This window comes from Onychomys torridus, chromosome 2 (genome assembly GCF_903995425.1).
Source record: "Onychomys torridus chromosome 2, mOncTor1.1, whole genome shotgun sequence".
In the NCBI taxonomy this organism is placed as follows: Eukaryota; Metazoa; Chordata; class Mammalia; order Rodentia; family Cricetidae; genus Onychomys; species Onychomys torridus.
Window position 1 is genome coordinate 63,684,677 of NC_050444.1, and position 20,489 is coordinate 63,705,165.

The 20,489-nt window shown below is 44.6% G+C and overlaps 1 protein-coding gene across 2 annotated transcripts; it reads right to left on the reverse strand.

Moving 5' to 3' along the window:
• Positions 1 to 1,569: 1,569 nt before the first annotated feature.
• On the reverse strand, positions 1,570 to 19,186 carry LOC118578501 (valosin containing protein). 2 transcript variants are annotated; one of them, XM_036179477.1, is made up of 17 exons: positions 18,839 to 19,186; positions 13,103 to 13,214; positions 12,765 to 12,937; positions 11,501 to 11,643; positions 10,880 to 11,010; positions 9,067 to 9,198; positions 8,577 to 8,679; positions 6,886 to 7,019; positions 6,672 to 6,807; positions 5,889 to 6,001; positions 5,129 to 5,293; positions 4,907 to 5,029; positions 4,432 to 4,644; positions 3,938 to 4,246; positions 3,519 to 3,674; positions 2,396 to 2,550; positions 1,570 to 2,237 (listed from the first exon to the last, which is right to left on the reverse strand). In XM_036179477.1, the coding sequence occupies exons 1-17, from the start codon at positions 18,853 to 18,855 to the stop codon at positions 2,132 to 2,134; spliced, it is 2,421 nt and encodes an 806-aa protein (XP_036035370.1). In that variant the 5' UTR covers positions 18,856 to 19,186; the 3' UTR covers positions 1,570 to 2,131. The 2 variants fall into 2 exon arrangements, with proteins under 2 accessions (XP_036035370.1, XP_036035371.1); XM_036179478.1 differs by lacking the exon at positions 18,839 to 19,186 and adding an exon at positions 18,760 to 18,804.
• Between the last annotated feature and the right edge of the window lie 1,303 nt (positions 19,187 to 20,489).

Genomic DNA, 20,489 nt, shown 5'->3' on the forward strand with positions numbered 1-20,489 from the left:
GGATTGGTAACTATTTTCACTGTATCATCCTCTTGGGGGAAGGTTATCATGGTACTGACTTCAGCAACAGCAGTCATAACTATGGCATATTCTTGAATGACCAAATTATACAGAGCTGGGGGATACAGCTCAGTGGACAATGCTTGGCTGGTATGCACAAGCCTCCAAGATTTTAAGATATGTCTATGTGTGGCTATGTGCAAGTAATGAAGGGGTGGCACATTACTGGAGTCCTCTGCAAAGATATGAGCTTTTAATGGTTGGGTCATCTTCCCTGCCCAAGACCTTTTTTTTTTCCCCTTTTTACTTCTTGAGATAGAATGTATGTATCCCTGACTGTCCTAGAATTATTTAGACCAGGCTGACCTCAAACCCAGAGGATCTGCCTGCCTCTGTCCTGGGTGCCGGAATTGAAGGTATGAACCACCATACCCAACTCTCCAAAACTTTTCGCAAATCATGTAAGAGTACCCCAACTTAATCCTTCAGATTAAAGGGCTCTAGAGACCTGGTTTTCTATGTCAAATATAGGAAGAAGGGGAACACATTCACCACACATGCAGCTCTACCAGGCTGCTACCCCCACTACAGTCCTATCCACTTAAGTTGAATACAGTCCTAGAAAATACAAACACCATCTCCACCCACCCTGCTCAATAAAGCTTCAATTAAAAGTGTTCAATAAAGGAGGTGACACTGCTTTTAGGAAGTCCTTGATGCCCATCGGAAAAGAGAGAAGAGATTTTATTAGGGTCTTCACTGAGTGTAGGAGTTACAAAATATTTTTTAGAAATTTCTGATTTAAGGTCTTCCTACTGACAAGATACAGTCAGTGGCCAGTTTCCTCCAGAGGTATCCTGGCATTATCCTGTCCCTGGTGGGTTTTCCCCTCACAATAAGGAAATAAAGAATAAACACATTCCCATCCTTAATTATGGATCAAGGGTATGAAAGAAGGCTGGGGAGATAGATGGATTAAAACACTTGCCACATAAAGTGTGAGGACCTAAGTTTGAATCTCTGGACCCACAAAAGCCAGATTCAACAGTATGTAATTCTAGTGTTTCTAAGGCATCATGATGAGAAAGAGAGAAAAAAGAATCCCTGCCAGGCGGTGGTGGTGCCTACCTTTAATCCCAGCATTTAGGAGGCAGAAGCAGGTGGATCTCTGTGAGTTTGAGGCCAGCCTGGTCTACAGAGCGAGTTCCAAGACAACCAAGGCTCTTATACAGAGAAATCCTGTCTAAAGGGAAAAGGGGAGAGGGAGGGAGGGAGAGAGAGGGAGAGAGAGGGAGAGAGAGAGAGAGAGAGAGAGAGAGAGAGAGAGAGAAACCCTCCCCCCCAAAAAACCTCCCAAGCCAGGTGTAATAAAAAGCAGAGACCTAGTATCAAATAAGGTGAAGGTGAGAGAGGACTGACACCCAACATTGTCCTCTAACCTACTTGCATGCCAACCATGCTTACACAAAATCAGGTATTTTTTTTTTTTTTAAGTGTGAACTTTCGTTTGGCCCCCTGCGTATACTCAATAGCCAGGAAAAGAAGAGGCACAGTGGCCAGGACTCAGGCTCCATTTTGACCCAACATTTATTGTCCTTTTACAACATGTCTTTTTTTTTTATTTTTAATTTTTTTGGTTTAGAAACTGCTTATGATTAGTCTTCCAACAGTAACTTAAAAGCATGTAAAATAAAATCAACCTACTTTCTATATAAACACCCAGCAAACTGTGACCCCTCGTCCACCTAGAGGAAGGGAGGGCTTGGGCAGTATTGAGAGAAGTACAGATACTTTACTGTGTGTGATGATGGTGAGGGTAGTGCCTTGGTTCACACCCCACAGGTTGCCTGCACCACCCCAAACTACAACAGAAATGGTGTAGTATGCCCAAGGCCCAATTCCTTGCTGGTAATTCACTCTTCACCTCCCAAATGAAAATCACTTTTATTTTATCGCTTTTGTAATTTTTTTGCAACAGAAAACCCCTGTCCAGAGTCTGACTGGAGCTGAACTGTTCAGACTGAGGAATTGAACAGGCCATGGGTACACCCCTGGTCCCTCTTGGGTAAGAGCTCCCACCCCCAGGGAACAAGGTCCAGCCAGGCCAGCTCGCTGCATGCCGGCACATCACTTAGCCATACAGGTCATCGTCATTGTCTTCTGTGTACACACTGCCGCCTGTGCCACCTCCACTGCCCTGGCTGGGGCCAGCACCACCCTGGTTCCCTGAAGGGAATCTGTATATACAAAAGAAGGCCAAAGAAGAGGATATGGATAGGATCCAGTGCAAGGTTTCACAACTACTACTCTAGCCTCCCTATGACTCCCACCACTGTTTCTACAAGTCCCACAAGCAACTCAAGAAGGAACTGCCCATTGCCGCCAACAAGATTACCTGAAGCTGCCAAAACCTCGACTTTGCTGAAGTGTCTGGGCGAACATTTCATACTTCCGAATGTCATTGTCACTGACAGAACGGCGGGCAAAGCGCATAGCTTCTTCAAAGTGATCTCTGCGGATCTCAGGCACTGGATCATCCTCTTCTACTTCCTGTTGATAAGCACAGACCACTATGCTAGTTAGGACCCAGCTTACAGTCTATCCCTGGCCTCCCTACCCTCCCATTATTGCAGCAGTTTATTGATCTTTGACTCTCCATCTCCAATCCATCCTTAATCAGATTCCAGGCCAAACTTCCTAAAAGTAGACCACTGCTCTGTTTAAAAATGTGCCAGTGCATCCTGGAAATGGGAAAACTATACAGATAGAATTCTTATCAGTGGTTGGCAAGGACTTAAAAAAGGAAAAAGATACTGATTAAAGTGTCCTAAGAGAACTTTTTGCTTCTGACGTAGCAGTTAACAAACTTAGATGTGTGAGAAAAATAGAAATTGGTCCCTAGAAAGGGTATGCAGCTGTTAAGACTACTGTAACTTAATAAATCTCAACTTTAGAATCAGTGTCAACAGCTCTTCAATGCTCATTACATACTATATTGTACACTGTACCTAGAAACTTTACTTCCAGTCACATACTTTCTATTTTGCTCTGTATTTTTCAGACCAAGCCTAGGCTGGCCTGGAAATTCTGTCTTCAAACACTCTGATTTTTTAAAATTTTTTAAAGATTGATTGATTGATTTGTTTGTTTGTTTAATGTGCATTGGGGTTTTGCCTGCATGTATGTCTGTATGAGGGTGTCAGATCCCTCAAGGCATCAAGTTTAAACTGAGAACATAGCCAACCCATCTCTCCTACATGGGTTCACATCCTTTTTTCTGAGACAATTTCATGTAGTCCAGGTTGGTCCTGAACTTCTCCATCTTCCTGCACCCACCATTGAGAGCTGGAATAAGTATGCACCACACCCAGCTTAGCTGTTTAGTATTCATTTTCTTAGAAACCCTGCTTAATGTCTTCTCAGTCAAGGGACCTTTCTAATTAATACATTCCACTCTCAACTCTGGATCATGGACAGTGGTTCCCAGACCAGCATATCTGGACAGTGTACTGACTCACCATAGCTGACGGATTTGTCTGCCTCTCTCGTTCTCGCCTAATCTCACTCTCGATAGATTCACGAATGGCCAGTTTACAAGCACGCTGGCAAATCTCTGTCAGATCAGCTCCAGAAAAGCCATTAGTCATCTTAGCCAGGAACTCCAAATCCACATCCTAAAGGAAGCAAAAGAGCTACGTTAGCATTGTGCCTTCCTCCCACGGGGGCATATAGATCTTTGGGCTATCCACTCTACATACAATTGCTCCTGCCACCCCATTTTTTTCTGTATTTCTTAAATTACCCTAAAATTCACAAATCTTACATGTTCCTTTTAGCTAACCCAGAAATCCCCAATGGCAACCTATCCAGCAATCAAAGAACATCTTACATGAGCTTCATAGGACTTTTTCCTTTTTTCCTATAACTGTGCACCCACCTTGGCAACTGGGGACTTGCGCAGGTTAGCTTTTAGGATGGCAACACGGGACTTCTCATCAGGAAGTGGGATATAGATGAGCTGATCAAGACGGCCAGGTCTTAGGATAGCAGGATCAATGATGTCAGGCCGGTTGGTAGCTCCAATGATAAACACATTCTTTTTTGTGGACATGCCATCCATTTCTGTCAGGATCTGATTGATGACTCGGTCAGCAGCTCCACCACCATCTCCAATATTACCACCACGAGCCTTGGCAATTGAATCTAACTCATCAAAGAAGAGTACGCAAGGGGCAGCTTGCCGTGCCTGTGAGAAAGAGATCAACTCAAATATTAACACAACTAGATTTCTCAGACTTCAGAAGAAAATAAAATAATCACCATACCCCAACTGAGCTTCCTGTAATAAAAGAGGTTTTGACTCTGGAGAAAAAGCCTCTTATACTACTATGCCCCCAAAACATGAACATCACCCAGCCTCTGATAGCTCACCTTGTCAAAAATTTCTCTGACATTGGCCTCAGATTCCCCAAACCACATGGTGAGCAGCTCAGGGCCCTTGATGGAGATAAAGTTAGCTTGGCATTCATTAGCAATGGCTTTGGCCAGCAAGGTCTTCCCACAACCAGGAGGTCCATAGAAAAGGACACCTTTGGAAGGAGTCATGCCAAATTTGAGGAATTTGTCTGGATGCTCCACAGGATACTAAAAGAAAAAAATGATGATTTAAGGGCAACCTCCATATCTGAAATAAAATCATTATTAATCAGAAGTGTATCATCTACTTTATGGTATATCCTATGATCTATGGTGCAAGTTTTTTAAAGATAGGCTCCTAACTATCTAAAATTGGTTAACAGCAGGCTTCTGAGTTGTACTCACAATTCTAAGTAAATTTTTGAGTCTGAGACCAAAAAGGCCATAGTAAGGCAATGACCCACCACCACTCTAGAACAAATTAGTCTACCTGAACCAGCTCCTGAAGCTCCCGTTTGACATCCTCCAGGCCTCCAATGTCTTCCCAGGTTACTTGTGGCACCTCTACCACAGTTTCCCGAAGTGCTGATGGATTGCTTTGACTCAAGGCCCACTAAAAAGGATGTTTGAAAAAGTGAGGATGAGAAGGTGGGGGAGAATGCACACAACAAAATACATATTAGTGTTCCTAATTTGGGGATATGGTCCTTACCCGGAAGTCATCCATAGTAACTGCCAAGGAATTCATGACCTCAGCATCAATGGTCTCATCCTCAAGGTCAATGAGGTCCATTTTTTTCCGGATGGCCTGTAGAGCAGCCTCTGAACACAGAGCTGCCAAATCAGCACCCACATGGCCATGAGTCTCATTGGCTACCTTCAGAGAGAAGATCAAAATCAGAATCTTGATTCCATCCCATGATTCCTATCTCTGATTCCTATTTTCTTGAAGAAATATACTTGAGCAGACCTTTTACTGGCAGAGGTGTTAAATACCCAAGCCTGGATTTAGGGGCTAGAAATAAAGCTGCTCCAACAATTCATACTTATTCTAACACAACAATAACTAAGAAGCGCCGGGCAGTGTTGGCGCACGCCTTTAATCCCAGCACTCAGGAGGCAGAGGCAAGTGGATCTCTGTGAGTTCGAGGCCAGCCTGGTCTACAGAGCGAGTTCCAGGACAGCCTCCAAAGCTACAGAGAAACCCTGTCTTGAAAAACCAAAAAACAAATCAAAACAAAAACCTAAGAAGCACATTCTTGCCCTGAAATCAATCTCCATCCAGATCTAGAAAGATGAAAAGACAGGATCTTGCCATGTAGTCCAAAACTCAAGATCCTTCTGCCTCACTCTCCCAAAGTTCTGGAATTACTGATTGAATCTTCTCATCTTAGGCTATTGTTTGTAGTCCCTTGCAACTTCCTAAAAACAGAGCTACCCTAAGTTTTGACCAGCCATCATCACCACTCCACCTGTTCCAAGTCCACATCATCTGCCAGTTTCATGTTCTTGGTATGGATCTGAAGAATTTCCAAGCGTCCTGTAGCATCAGGAATTCCAATATCTACCTCTCTGTCAAAGCGACCTGTAGGACAATGCAGGAATGTAAAACAGTGGTAATTTCCAGTCTACAGAAGTCACTCCAGAACTCTTATTTAGAGTTAACATTAACGCCCCACAACCTGGAATCCTTCAGGTTTAGGCAAACCACCAAGATATGTGGTTATTCTACAGCAGTGGTTCTTAACCTGTGGGTCACCAACCCCTTTGAGGTCAAAGGGCCCTTTCACAATATCAGATATTTACATTATGATTCATAACAGCAGCAAAATTATAGTCATGAAAGTAGCAATGAAGTAATTTATGGCTGGGGGTCACCACAAATGAGGAACTGCATTAAAAAGTAGCAGCATCAGGAAGGTTAAGAACCAGTTATAGAGGAAATACAGAACGGCAAAGAACTTAAAAGAAATTCTGAGGATTAAGTAACTTGGATCAAAGACAGAGGTGAGTTAAGGAAATCAAACCACAGAACTATAATATATCAATAAGTAAGAACAAGTTGGGTTGGTTGGGCAGTGGTGGCATACACCTTTAATCTCATCAGTCAAGAGGCAGAGGCAGGTAAATCTGAGTTCAAAGCCAGCCTGGTCTACAGAGTTCCAGGGCAGCCAGGGATATACACAGAGAAAAACCCTGTCTCGAAAAACCAAACAAACAAAAAGAACAAGTTGTAAAGAATTTGAGATCTTTACCAAATCGCCGTAGGGCTGGGTCAATGCTATTGGGTCTATTGGTTGCTGCCATAACTATCACGTGTGCTCTCTGCTTTAGGCCATCCATAAGGGTCAACAACTGAGACACGATACGACGTTCCACTTCCCCATGAGTCTGTGAGGACAGTATATCTGGTTAGAAGCTAAATCAGGACCTTTCATGTCCCCACCATCCCCTTGGGAAAGTTCCTACTTTCTCTCTTTTGGGCGCAATGGCGTCAAGCTCATCAATGAAGATGATAGCAGGAGCATTCTTTTCAGCTTCCTCAAAGGCTTTACGAAGGTTGCTCTCTGACTCGCCAGCCAATTTGCTCATGATCTCAGGACCTGAAAAGATACAGAATAGACAATGATAGGGCCAATGAGGTGGCGTATAGGGTCAAGGTGCTTGTTGCAAAAGCCTGATAACCAAAGTTTAATCCTGGAACCCATGTGGTAAAAAGAAGAAACTAATGATACCCTCCTCAATCAAATTGTCCACTGACTTCCATGTGTGCATGATCATACAAACACAGTAAATTAACAAAATAGCTTTTTCTAGGACAGGCACAAAGCTATACAGAAAAACCCTGTCTGAAGAAAAAAAAAAAAAAGAAAAAAGAACACAGATTTTAGCGTGGTGGTGGTGCACGCCTTTAACCCCAGGACTCAGGAAGCAGAGGCAGGTGGATCTGAGTTTCAGGACAGCCAGAACTACATTAAGAGAAATTCTGGCTCAAAAACAAAACAATCAATCAATCAATCAATCAATCAATCAATAACTTTTTAATTTAATGTCTTCAGGGTATCGTCCACAATCTTTTTTTTTTTGGTTTTTTTTTGAGACAGGGTTTCTCTGTAGCTTTGGAGGCTGTCCTGGAACTCGCCTTGTAGACCAGGCTGGCCTCAAACTCAAGAGATCCACCTGCCTCTGCCTCCCGAGTGCTGGGATTACAGGCGTGCGCCGCCACCACCACCACCGCCAGGCTCACAATCTTTCTTAAGGAAAAACAAGACAGAGAACCCCAGCACTTGGGAGGCAGAGGCAGACGGTTTTCTGTGAGTTTAAGGCCAGCCTGCGTTACAAAGCAAATTAACCAGGGCCATGTCTCAACCCCTATTGTGATCACCCCCACCCTGAAAACATACTCATTCACCAGAAAATGCTTAAGTGAGGCTAAAGAGCCCACCTTAGAAGCATAAATACCCAAGTTGGAGAAAAACAGGTATGGTGACACACACTTGTAAACCCAGCACTGGAGAGGTAGGTGGATTCTTGGAGCTAGCTGGTTAGTCAAACTTCAACAGTTCCAGGTTTGAGACTTTGTCTCTAAAAAGGTAGAATGCATCTGAAGAACATGAGACTATCCTCTGAAATGTGTATGCATACCAAAACACACAAAAAGGGCTAAAAGCTAGGCTGGAGAGATGCCTCAGCAGTTAAGAGCACTGGTTACTCTGCTAGAGGTCCCAGTTCAGTTCCCAGCACCTACATGCTAGTTCATTCACATTCAGCTCTAACTCCAGTTCTAGAGGATCTGATGCTCTCTTCTGGCCACCACAGGCACTGCACTCATATGGTATACAGACGTAAATGCAGACAAAACAGAACAAACTTGTCAAAATAAAACAATTTTGGGGGGCCAGGTGGTGGTGGCGCACACCTGTAATCACACTCGGGAGGCAGAGGCAGGTGGATCTCTGTGAGTTCGAGGCCAGCCTGGTCTACAGAGCTAGTCCAGGACAGGCTCCAAAGCTACAGGAAACCCTGTCTCCAAAAACTAAAAACAACAAAAAAAAATTTTTTTAAATGTGCTGAAGAGTATGGGTGCAAATGGATGTGTCTGTGAGCTGCCCAACTCAGAAATGGGTCTAGACAGATACAAGATGAAGCAAGTTTCTTACCATTGATCAGGAAGAAGAAGGCTCCAGTTTCATTTGCCACAGCTCGGGCAATCAGGGTTTTCCCTGTCCCAGGTGGTCCATATAGCAAGATTCCCCGAGGAGGCTGAGGACAGTACAGAGTGGTTAGGGTCAGGAGCTTACCTTCCCCCAACTCCATCTATCCTAATAAACTAGCTTGACAAGGAAGGGCTCTAGTGAGGGGTGAGAGAACCAGGGCTCTACCCTGATACCATTTAAGCCTCTGGAGGCTACAGATATATAGCTCAGCATTTAAGAGCACTGGCTGCTCCTTCCATAAGACTCAAGTTTGGTTCTGACAACCACCTGCAACTTCAGTTCTAGTAGATATGATACCTTCTTCTGGCCTCTGAATTTAGAGCCTTCTATAAACCCAAAGAATATATTGCCTCTTTGGAATCAGTCACACCACTGATTAGACACTTGAGTTATTAAGCACCCTCCTAGAATCCTCAGAGCTCAGGATGCTCACCTTTACACCAATCGCCTTAAAGAGTGCAGGATGTCTCAGTGGCAGTTCCACCATCTCCTTTATCTGAGCTAGCTGCTTCCTGCAACCACCGATGTCATCATAGCCTACTTCATTCAAGGACTCTTCCTCATCCTGAATACGGAAGAATAGAAAGAACAAAACCAGGAACAGTATTGTCAGCAAATATACAGCCTCTCTACATCCTCTCACAGTTTGCTGTGGGAAAGACATGCTGTACAAGAAGATTCTCTTCTACACTGACCTCATCTTAAGCCAGGTATAATGGCACATGCCTGTAGTCTTAGCAATTGGAAGGCAGAGGCATAGAGACCAAATCTGAGGCAAGCTCAGGCTACAGAGTGAGTTCCAGACAGCCTATAAAGCAATATTCTATCAAGGAAAAGAAACCAAACCAAACCAAACCAAACCAAACCAAACCAAAAACAAAAAAAAACCCAAAAAAACAAAACAACCCACCCTATACCCTCCTCTCTCACAGTCCTTAGTCTTATTGATAAAGGATCCCTAAAGGAAAGCTGAAGCCGGGCGGTGGTGGTGCACGCCTTTAATCCCAGCACTCGGGAGGCAGAGCCAGGCGGATCTCTGTGAGTTCGAGGCCAGCCTGAGCTACCAAGTGAGTTCCAGGAAAGGCGCAAAGCTACACAGAGAAACCCTGTCTCAAAAAACCAAAACAAAACTAAAGCTGATCTATACATGATTGGTCCCATCAACACCCATTTTGAATGGAGTGGGGGGTAGCTCATAAGGCACCACTCACCCTGAGGAGTTACAGGCAGTTAATGATGACTGCTGGGAGATGGAATCATATTCCTTAGTGGTACAGCCACTGATAAACTGTAGCTGTTCAATAACCTTCCAACACATAGCAATGATCAACTCAAAATAAATTCAGTGGGCCACCAAAAAAAAATATTATTAATAATAAAATAAAAAAATCTTTAAAAAAAAAAAGAAAGGAAGACAGAGACATGAAAATAAGTAGACTTTAAGAGAACCAAGGTGGAAATCAATGGAATTAGGCATAGTGGCATATGCCTTTAATCCCCGCTTAGGAGGCAGAGGCAGGCAGATCTCTGAGTCTAAGTGAAATAGTGAGACCATGTCTCAAAAACAAACAAGCTGGGCAGTGGTAGAGTACATCTTTAATTCCAGAACTTGGGAGGCAGAGCCAGGTGGGATCTCTGAATTTGAGGCCAGTCTGGTCTACAAAGCGAGTTCCAGGACATTCAGGACTATTAAACAAAGGAACCCTGTTTCAATAAATAAGTAAGTGGAAGGTGGTAATGAGAGGGATAATATGGTCAAATACAGTCATGTGGGTGCTGGGAACTGAACCTAGGTCCTCTGGAAGAGCAGCCAATGCTCTTAACCACCAAGCCATCTCTCTAACCCATTTATATTTTTTGAGACAGGATCTCACTTCATAGACCAACGTGCTGGACTCAAACTTACAGCAATCCTATTTCCACCTCCTAAGCATTAGGATTATTGGCATGTACCACCATACTCAGTGCCAATCATTTACAGCTTTTAAACTTCATCTCAAATCCATGGCATTGGGTTCTTTCAATAAATACTTAGGTGGTTTTCCACTTCCATAAGGCCATCTAATCTCCAAAAGCATTCAGCTTGATAACCAACACAAATGCTATGAGCGGTAATAAAATCAGAAGATGGGGATGTATTTCAGTGGCAGAGTACTTACCTAACATATACATGACCCTGGGTTCAATTCTCCAGCACCACAAACAAAAAAACAAAAAGTCAGGAACTAGGATCAGGGAAAACTCACCTCTCGCTTGATTGGCTCTCCTTCACAGTGGATCACTGTGTCTGGAGCAACAATACAGTAAGGACTGGGATCTGTCTCTACTACTTTAAACTCCACAGCACGCATGCCACCCCGGACAAGGAAAATATCTCCTATAATGCAAAGCAATATAAAGCGAAATTAGAGGTGTCAATTACAAGACCAAGTGAAATTCCTCACTAGACCCCATGATCTAAAATACAAAGCTCACTCAGTAGATATTACTTATACCCTCCTTCCTGATACCAGGCAATAGTAAAACTCCAATCTGTACTGCATCCTTCTGCTATGCCAGACTAGTATACAGAAAAGATATGACAAAAGCCCCTTTTAACTATTACGGTATAGATAGCCTAAGCTTTCACTACAACCAACAATGGTAGAGCTATACACTTTCAACTTGACAGCCAGTAAAAAGCAGACCGATCATCCTTCAGAGATACTTGAGAACTACTTACTATCCTGGAGTACAGAAGGACGTAAGAGGGCAGACAATTAAGTATGTGTACATGATACATTTATGTATGCTCACACATATGAAAACATGGAATCGTTCCAAAGTTTACTCAAGTAACAACCATTCTTAAACTCAGTTTCTCTCACCTTTCCGGATGGGTCGATAAGCTTCCAGGAAGTACGGCTTAAGGTACACCTCAAAGAGATTGCCAGTGATGCCCTCCACCGTGTCGTCGATGGGTAGCACGTGGATACGTTTGCCGTACTTTACATCAGGGCATGGCTGGATGCTGAGGATGACAAGCAGACTCCACATTACCAACCACACTGCAGCCCCAAGCACTGGGCGTCCGAAAGGGCCTGGCACAGACAGCTGATGGCAAGCGAGAGAGAAAAGGCAGGGATGGCCTTAGGTGGAAAGAAGAAGGAAAGCAGGGTGGGAAGAAGCGGCAAAGGAACAGCCAAGCAGAACCAAGTCACATCCACGTGAGATAATAGAAGTCCACTCACCACTAAGGCAAAATTAAGAATATTTGCAGCCCCACATATGCACAGCTCTACTACTGGGATCTTTAATATGGGATATTCAAGGATAATCTTTTCTAGTTAATACTGACCATCTCCTGTCTCTCCCAAGTGCTGAGATTACTGGAAATATAGGCATGTGCCACCATGTCTGGCCTTCTAACTAATATTGAAAGCCCAGTTTTACAAGGGGGAAGAGGGACGGCAAGGTTTGACAAGTGAAAACTTTTTGATGTCAACTGAAAAAAATGAAAAAATCTCAACCACAAGATCAAAACACCTTAAGAAAATGACCAAGCAGTCTCAAGAAGGTACTTAAATTAAAAGAAAACTTCAGAAACTTCAATGGTTCTGGCCAGGTGACTGGAAACTGTGGAAGCCTCGTGCCTAGCTGGGTAGAACAACCAAAACCATTCATACTAGAGCAATCCTAGGTCTAGCTGTAACTATGCTCCTCTCCCCCAGGTTTCTTTTTGCTTTCCTTTTCCTTTTTGGAGACAGGGTCTTACTACGTAGACTATCATAGACCCACCTGTCTCTGTCGCCCAAGTGCTGGGATTTAAGGCATGCACCACCAAACCCAGTTATAAGTAGAGGGATTATACTTCCTCAGTTGAGGGGAGAAAAACAGAGGCATCAAGAAAGCCATGGAAATGCCAATTTGTCCTAAGGACCATGCAGAGGTGGATTCTGAAGTCTAGAAAGGTAATGCCACCTACAGAAAACCCTGGAAACATGAGTCTTCCTCATGACCAGGTGGCTTCCTACATAAGCAGCTGCCAAGCATTCCATTCTGGTTGTAATGGAGGGGGGGAGGGAGGTATAGAATCCCGCCCGCCTCACATCCCTACGAGGTCAAGAACCCATCCCCCACCCTCCAACACACCTGATGACATCCCCTAGACGAACACGGAGGTTATTCCGAACAACTCTATTCATTCGAATCTTCTCATCAGAACATGTGTCATCAGAAAGTACAATGCACACAGCTTCCCGTCTCTTCTTTCCTTTTAGCAACACTGTGTCACCTCGGAATAACTGCAGTTCATCCATCTTGGGCTAAGAAAAAAACATGGTTAAGAACTTTGGGTCATGATGACCTTTAGGTAGGCAGAACCCCTCTAGAGTAGAATTCCCTATAAACCTCTGTCACTGCAAGAAAAGTGACAATACAGAGCTGGGGAAATCTCTTTAACTAAAGACTGGACTGTATACCCAACTTACCTGGGACAAGGACACCACACTATTATCTTCATTGATGGCTTCATCAACAATTAAACGATTAGGACGGTTCTTTTGTTTGAGAATGGCTGTTGATAAATCATCGCCTTTTGAACTAGAAAGAAAAACAAAAAACAAAACAAACAAACAAAAAAACAAGGTCAGGCCTAACAGATACTGAGCCCCACCAATCTAAAATTTACTTAGGCAAGAAAGAATGGATAGATGAAGCTTAAAAGCTTGGACAAAAGAAATCCAGCCAAACTCACAAGGAACATAGTCAGCATTTATCTCATTCCAGTATCTTAATATTTTGAGTGCTGTTCCATTCTGCTAGGCCCCTGGGATCCTATCCCAAGGTCAGGAAACTGGCCAAATATTAAAAGGCATAACAGAAATAAAGGCTCAACAGCAATCAGAGAAAAATTAGACTCTTAAGAAGACAAAACAGAACAGGGGCTCTACAGCCAGACCCATTAGGTATAAATTTAAACTCTGGCTATGCTTAGTTGTGGTCAAGAGCTTATTGGTTAACTTCTCCGGACTTCCTCATCTGTAAAATGAAGACTATAACCTACTCAAGGTTCATTCTTTTTGTTGTTGATGTTTTTCGAGACAAGAGTTTCTCTGTGTAGCTTTGGAGCCTATCTTGGAACTCACTCTGTGGACCAGACTGGCCTTGAATTCAGAGATCCACCTGCCTCTGCTTCTCAGTGCTGTGATCTAAGGCATGTGCTACCACACCCAGCAAGGTTCATTCTTTTAAATGAGATTAAGAAAATGTAAATGCTGGGCTGGAGAGATGGCTCAGATTAAGAGCACTGACTGCTCTTCCAGAGATCCTGAGTTAAATTCCCAGCAACCACATGGTGGCTCACAACCATCTGTAATAAGATCTGGCACCCTCTTCTGTATACATAATAAATAAATCTTAAAAAAAAAAAAAAAAAGTAAAAGTAAAATGCTTTCACAATGCCTGGCACATGGTCACCATGATTAAATCCAAGTTCTCTTACTACTGGTCTTCCAAGGGAATGAAGTGAGCCAGAAGGTTTAGGGAGGCCATGTTCCATCAAGTAAACCTCAATATAACAAAACACAATTTTTAGCATTACCCTCCTCAAAAAATAAGCCAAGATGTGATGAATCCAAGATGAATCTCAAGAGTGATTCCTAGTACCATAGGAACACCAAGCACAAAACAACATATAGCAAAGCCAGGTGTGCTGGTGCACGGACTTTAATCCTAGCACTCAGGAGGCAGAGGCAGGCAGATCTCATTATGAGTTCAAGGCTAGCCTGGTCTATTGATTTCCAGGAACAGCCAGGACTACACAGTGAAACCCAGCCTTAACCCCCCACCTCCCGCAAAACAAACTATCAAACAAAAAACCCACACAACTAAAAGTAATATACAATAGGACAAAAACATATCTAGAGCCTTCAAAAAGAGGATCTAACTCAAAGAAGTTTCCTGGACTTTCTGTAGAAGCACATGACTTTGGTTAATCCAGAAATTAAAAAAAAAAAAAAAAATCAAGATTTTTGGTTTCTGGAGACAAGGTTTCTCTGTGTAACTTTGCACCTTTCCTGAAACTCACTCTGTAGCCAAGGCTGGCCTTGAACTCACAGAAATCCACCTGGCTCTGCCTCCCAAGTGCTGGGATTAAAGGTGTGCACCACCATGGCCCAGCGAAAGCAAGAATTTCAAAACATGGAAAAATTCAAATCCTCAAATCCGGGCAGTGGTGGAGCATACCCTTAATCCCAGCACTGGGAGCAGAGGGAGTGCGGGGTGGGGGGAGAACCTAAGTCCCTGCTGGACAGTGTAGCCTTTAATCCCAGTACTCAAGGGAGGCAGATTTCTGAGTTTGAGGCCAGCCTCATCTACAGAGTGAGTTCTAGGACAGCCAGAGTTGCACAGGAAAAAGAAAAAAGGAAAGAGTTCCTTTTTAATGTTTATTACCACATGTATTAATTATACATGATGGGTTTCATTGACATTTTCATACATGCATGTATTTTTATATTAAGCCCCTACAGCCCTCTTTTGTCCCTCTCCCACTGATCCCCTTCCTCTTCCTAACAGCTGCCCTTCTTTCTTTAGTGATTCTTTGTGTATGTGAACCAATTAGTTACATTAAGAGCTCACATGATGAGGGGTTGGTTATTTACAGGAACAACTTGTCAATGGCTACACTACTTTAGGAAATGTGTCCCTTTACCCATGCAAACCATTAGCTGGCAGTAACTCCTGAGGGACTGGTGAGACCTTATGGGCTCCTCCCAAGCAACTAATTTTCTATTATTTTCCTAGAAGCTAGTGTTAGTCACTGGACAATGATACTAATTCCTGTCTTTCTACATTTACTTATGATTATCTGTCTGACCATATATATATATATGTTATGGCAGTCTTCCTACCATGTGGGTTTAATGGATTGAACCTAGATTGTCAGGTCTGGCAGCATGTGCCTTTACCTAGTAACCCATTACACTGGTACCAAATGTCATAACTACTAGTTCATTTCTAGCCTTCACTTACTAGACTCAGTGGACTCTCCCCCTTGAGAAGTTACCTCTGGCCAGGAACGGTGCACAAGCCTTGAATCCTAGCACTTGGGAGGAAGAGGCAGGTAGATTATGCATTTGAAGCCAGTTTATTCTAAAGAGTTTCAGGCCAAGGCTATATAATGAAACAAACAAAACCCCAAAACACTTTTCTTCCATGCTCTGAGAAACATGAGTATTAACCAAAATAGAGATCAAACAATGGAAAAAGCATATCAAGGGGAAAAAAAACTATTTCTTCAACAAATTAATAAAAGCCAGGCATAGTGCTTCATGCCTGTATCTCAGCAATCCAGACCAAGCTGAGCAGCATGGCAAGATAGTAATCATAAATGGGTATCTACAAAGCATCACATTTTTCTAGGAGCTGAGATGAGACAGCAAATATCAAACAAAAAAGCACTGCCACTGAAAACATCTTACCCTCACTTACAGACTATTTTGTTGAGTTTTTATTATTTTAATAAAGGGTCTTGCTATATATAGCCCTGCCTGGCTATGTAAACCAAGCTGACCTTGAACTTGTAGTGATCCTCCTGTCTCTGCCTCCTGACTGAAATCAGAGGCATGAATCACAACCACTCAGCTATGTTACATTTTTATTACTTTAGTTAAACTCTTTTCCCAGACTAGTTTCTTTAGCTCTAACTTGCCTTCTCAGTTCAAAGGGTGTGTCACTTTGGCCACAATGTTGCTGAGATTACAAAAATAAAAGTGTAAATTCACCAAATTTTCTACTTTCCCACATCTATCAAGATAAGATGTCTTCCCCTAGAGACTGCCCATCTTACTTTATTTACATGACTGGATTGAAGATAATACCTCAAGTTATCATTGTATTTTAAATCTCAAAACTGCATTTCAGAAGTGGGGCATGGTAGCACTTGAACTGGCCAGCCTAGTCTACAAAGTGAGTACCAGGACAGCCAGGACCCTGTCAAGAAAGAACAAAAGAAAAAAAAGAGAAAGAAAACTGCATTTTGGGTCAACCTCCAATCTGACTATCAGTCCAGACCCTGACTCTAAAGATGAGTGGGATGCCCTTAAAGACCTGTAATTCAACTATACATAGAGAGTAGAGCTGGTAGTCTCTAAAAGAGCTGAGAGCAACTGCAGCTCTAAATGTTCTTTAGGGAAATTGCCTATAATCTACATGACTCAGGTCAGGTCCTTTCCAGTTCTCAAAGACCACACAAGGGAACTTGGAAGAAGTTCAGGTAAGAACCATCAACTTAAGAGGTAAAAACCACCTTAGAGGTAGAAACCACCTATGTGCCAGATTCCAGGAATTTTAATTTTAAAAAAAAATCCGGATGTAAGTGGGGGAATACTGTGACTTTCCTATGACCCCATTATTTGGAGGGGGTGGGGACATCAGCAAGACCAGGAATTCAAAAACCAGGAATTCAAAAACAGCCTTGACTACCTGGCTGAATTTGAGGCCAGTCTGGTCTACACTGGGAAGTGATGGAGCAAGACTTTAATCCCAGCAGAAGCAGATGATCGAGTTCCAGGTCAGCCTAGTCTACAGATTGAGTTACAGGACAGCCAGGGCTACAGAGAAATCCTGTATCGAAAACCAAAGTTTTTTTCACTTTTTTTTTTGGAGCTGAGGATTGAACCCAGCGTCTTGAGCTTGCTAGGTAAGCGATCTACCACTGAGCTAAATCCCCAACCCCCAAAATTTTAATAATTAAAAAACAAAAACAAAAACGGAGCGGAGCGGTGGTGGCACACGCCTGTAATCCCAGCACTTGGAAGAGGCAGGCAAATCTCTGAGAGTTCAAGGTCAGCCTGGTCTCCAAAGCGAGTTCCAGGAAAGGTGCAAAGCTACACAGAGAAACCCTATCTAGAAAAAAATAAAGGAAGAAAGAAAAGGTAAAATGCTACAGAATATTTTTAAAATGTATTTTGTTGTTTTTTGAGGACAGGTCTATGTAGCCCAGGAACTCCCAATGAAGACCAGGCTAGCCTAGAACTTTCTTTCAAGTTATGGAATTAAAGGTGTATACCACCCTACCCACCCTGGCTATTTATATTAATAGTCCTTTTAACTAAGCAACTGAGTGAATTCTTTATCACAAGGAAATGAAACTTAAAACACTTAATCACCTCAAAACAGCGAGATGTGTATAAAATAGTTTCCTAGGCTTGCTCATTTTTGCTTGTTTTTGGTATGGGAAGCTCTAGTTTCTGAATGGGCTGAAGTGACTAGGTTTTAGTTGATGCTTTCCTGAAAGGTAAAGTTGGGGCCATAAAATCCAAAGGCGCACACCATCTCTGGTAGCAGCTGCTTGGGGAAGAGATGTGTTTTTAAGAATTAAGAGTTAAGCCAACTCTAACCTCTAAATAGAGAAAGCAAAAGCAAAACAAAACCAACTCAGATATTCTAACTCACGTTCTAACCTTAAAATAGAAAAACACCTCTCTGGACACAGCCAAAAACACTCATCCTAGGTAAAGCGTCCTAGTATTTACAACAGGCCTTGCGTGGTGGAAAAAAAAATAAATTAAAAAATGCCGTTCGAGAACAGCACGACCGGCCTGCCCTGTCCCTAACAGGCCCTCCCTACCCAGGGTGCAAAAGATGCCAACCTCGGGCAAGGCCGGCCTGCCGGCGCGCTCCACCGAGGCTGACCCTCGGGCTTCCCCGAGGCTGCTCGGCCCGGCCTTGCCCGGAGGAGTCTCAGGGCTCCCGAGGCCTTCACGTGGCCCAAAGTCCACGCCCACTGGGCCCGGTCGGGGCCTCGGGCTCGCAGTGTTTCCCCTTCGCGGGCTCCGGGTCTTCCGCGTATGGTCGGCGGAGTGGCCGAACGGCGAGTCCCAGCCCCAGACAGCCCCTGGCCGGCCGTGTGGACCCTAAGGCCTAAGCAGGCCGGGAGCGCCGGGCGGAGGGCGCTGGTCAGGCCGGCCGGGGCCTGCATGACACAGCACCATCTTGCCCAGGCTCCGACCCGGGCCCAGCGCGGGCCCGACCTAGGGGGCGCGCGGGTGCGCAGCCCGGCCCGAGGCCCTCACTCGCCCCTTCCCTCCCCTTCCGTCTCTCTCCTCCCGGCCTAGCCTCTCAGACGCGGCCCTACCGGGCCTACCCAGCACGGCGGATCCCACGGAGCGCGCCGCCGCAGCCGGCGGGCGGGCGGGCGCGGGCGCGCGCGCGCATACACTTACTCGGCTCCAGAGGCCATGGCGCGCGCCTGTCCCGGTCGGCGGCTGTGGCGGCCTGAGGGTAACGGCTACGAGAATGGCAGGCGACCGGCTAGGCCCGGGTTTGACTCGCTCGGGCGGTGGATCAACAGCAGTGACCAAACCTCAGGCAGCCTCCCTCTCGCTTCCTCCCAGCGGCACCGGGGCGGCAGGCGGGCGGGAGACGCTAGCTCCTGATCCGCGAGGGGGGCAGCGGCAGCGACTAATCAAACGACGGCTGCAAACGCTTCGCTGAGACTGAGCCGAGAAGAGCCGAATCATCGGAAGGAAAGCTGCTCTCTTCGCAACCAATCAGCGCCTGCCCTGGGACTCGTGCCCGCCTCTCCGTGCCTCTCCCCAGCAACCCGCAGACCACAACCAATCAGAAAATTCGTGTGTGGCCTGACCCCGCCTCAAGGCTGCAACACGCCTAGTAACGCCACGTCAATTGGCCGCAGCACTACGCTTCCTCGACGGATTGGGACCCTTGACCAATCAGCAAAAGGAATTGGCTAGCTCGTCTAGTAAAAGAGCCTTTACTTCCCCCTCCGCTCCCCCCCCCTCAGAGGCCGCTCCTACTTGGCTCCAGTTGATTGGCTCCTTAGTTTATAAGCTGCTGGAAGAACCTGGCACAATGGCCTGAACCCTTATTAGTTTAGTCGGGTTGTAATGATAACCCACGTAGTCCATTCCTCGCCAATCCTGGGGATCCTCTTACTCCACTGCGCTAACCCTTCGTGCGCCTTAAAACTGACTCCAACGAAGGGCGTGGTGGATGGGCTAGGTCTGTAATCCTAGCAGTTGGGAAGCAGAGGCTGGAGAATTATTAGTTGGATAGCAACTCAGGATACCGGACCTTTTCTGAAAAAACGAAACCGGGTCGGGCGTAGTGGCGCAGATCTATAATCCTAGCGTCAAAACAATATCTCAAAAAAAAATTTTTTTTTTTTCGAAACAGGGTTTCTCTGCGCCTTTCCTGGAACTCGCTTTGTAGACCAAGCTGGCCTAAACTCACAGAGATCCACCTGCCTCTTCCTCCCGAGTGCTGGGATTAAAGGTGTGTGCCACCACCGCCCGACAAAAATAAAATTTTAAAACAGTGTGGTGGCACATGCTTTTAATCTCAACACTTTGGAGGCAGAGGCAGGCGGATCTCTGAGGCCAGCCTGGTCTACAGAGCAAGATCCAGGAAAGACGCACAGCTACACAGAGAAACCTTGTCTCAAAAAACCGAGAGAGACAGAGAGAGAGAAAGAGAGACAGAGAGAGAGAGAAAGAGAGACAGAGAGAGACAGAGACAGAGAGACAGAGAGAGAGTTGCAGCCAGCCAAGGCTTCATGGTGAGACCCTGTCTCAAAACTAAGTAAATACAATTTTTTTTTTAAAAAGCAAGGGTTGGGGTTTAGCTCAGTGGTAGAGCGCTTGCCTAGCAAACTCAAGGCTCTGGGTTTGGTCCTCAGCTCTGAAAAAAAAAAAAAAAAAAAAAAAAAAAAAGTAAAAACAGCTGGGTATGGTGGTGTTTACCCTAGATCCCAGTACACCACAGGCTTTAAAAGCAGGAGGGTTGAGAGTTTGAAGCCAGCTGGTGCTACATAGCTAGACTAGGTCTACCAAAAAACACTAGCTCTAGCCACCC

Coding starts and splice junctions, on each gene's coding strand:
- LOC118578501 (XM_036179477.1), bottom strand. Junction 11,644..12,764: donor CGTCTAGGGGATGTCATCAG/GTGTGTTGGAGG, acceptor TGTCATCCTCAG/CATCCAGCCATGCCCTGATG. Junction 5,294..5,888: donor ATGATGTGGACTTGGAACAG/GTGGAGTGGTGA, acceptor TTCTCTCTGAAG/GTAGCCAATGAGACTCATGG.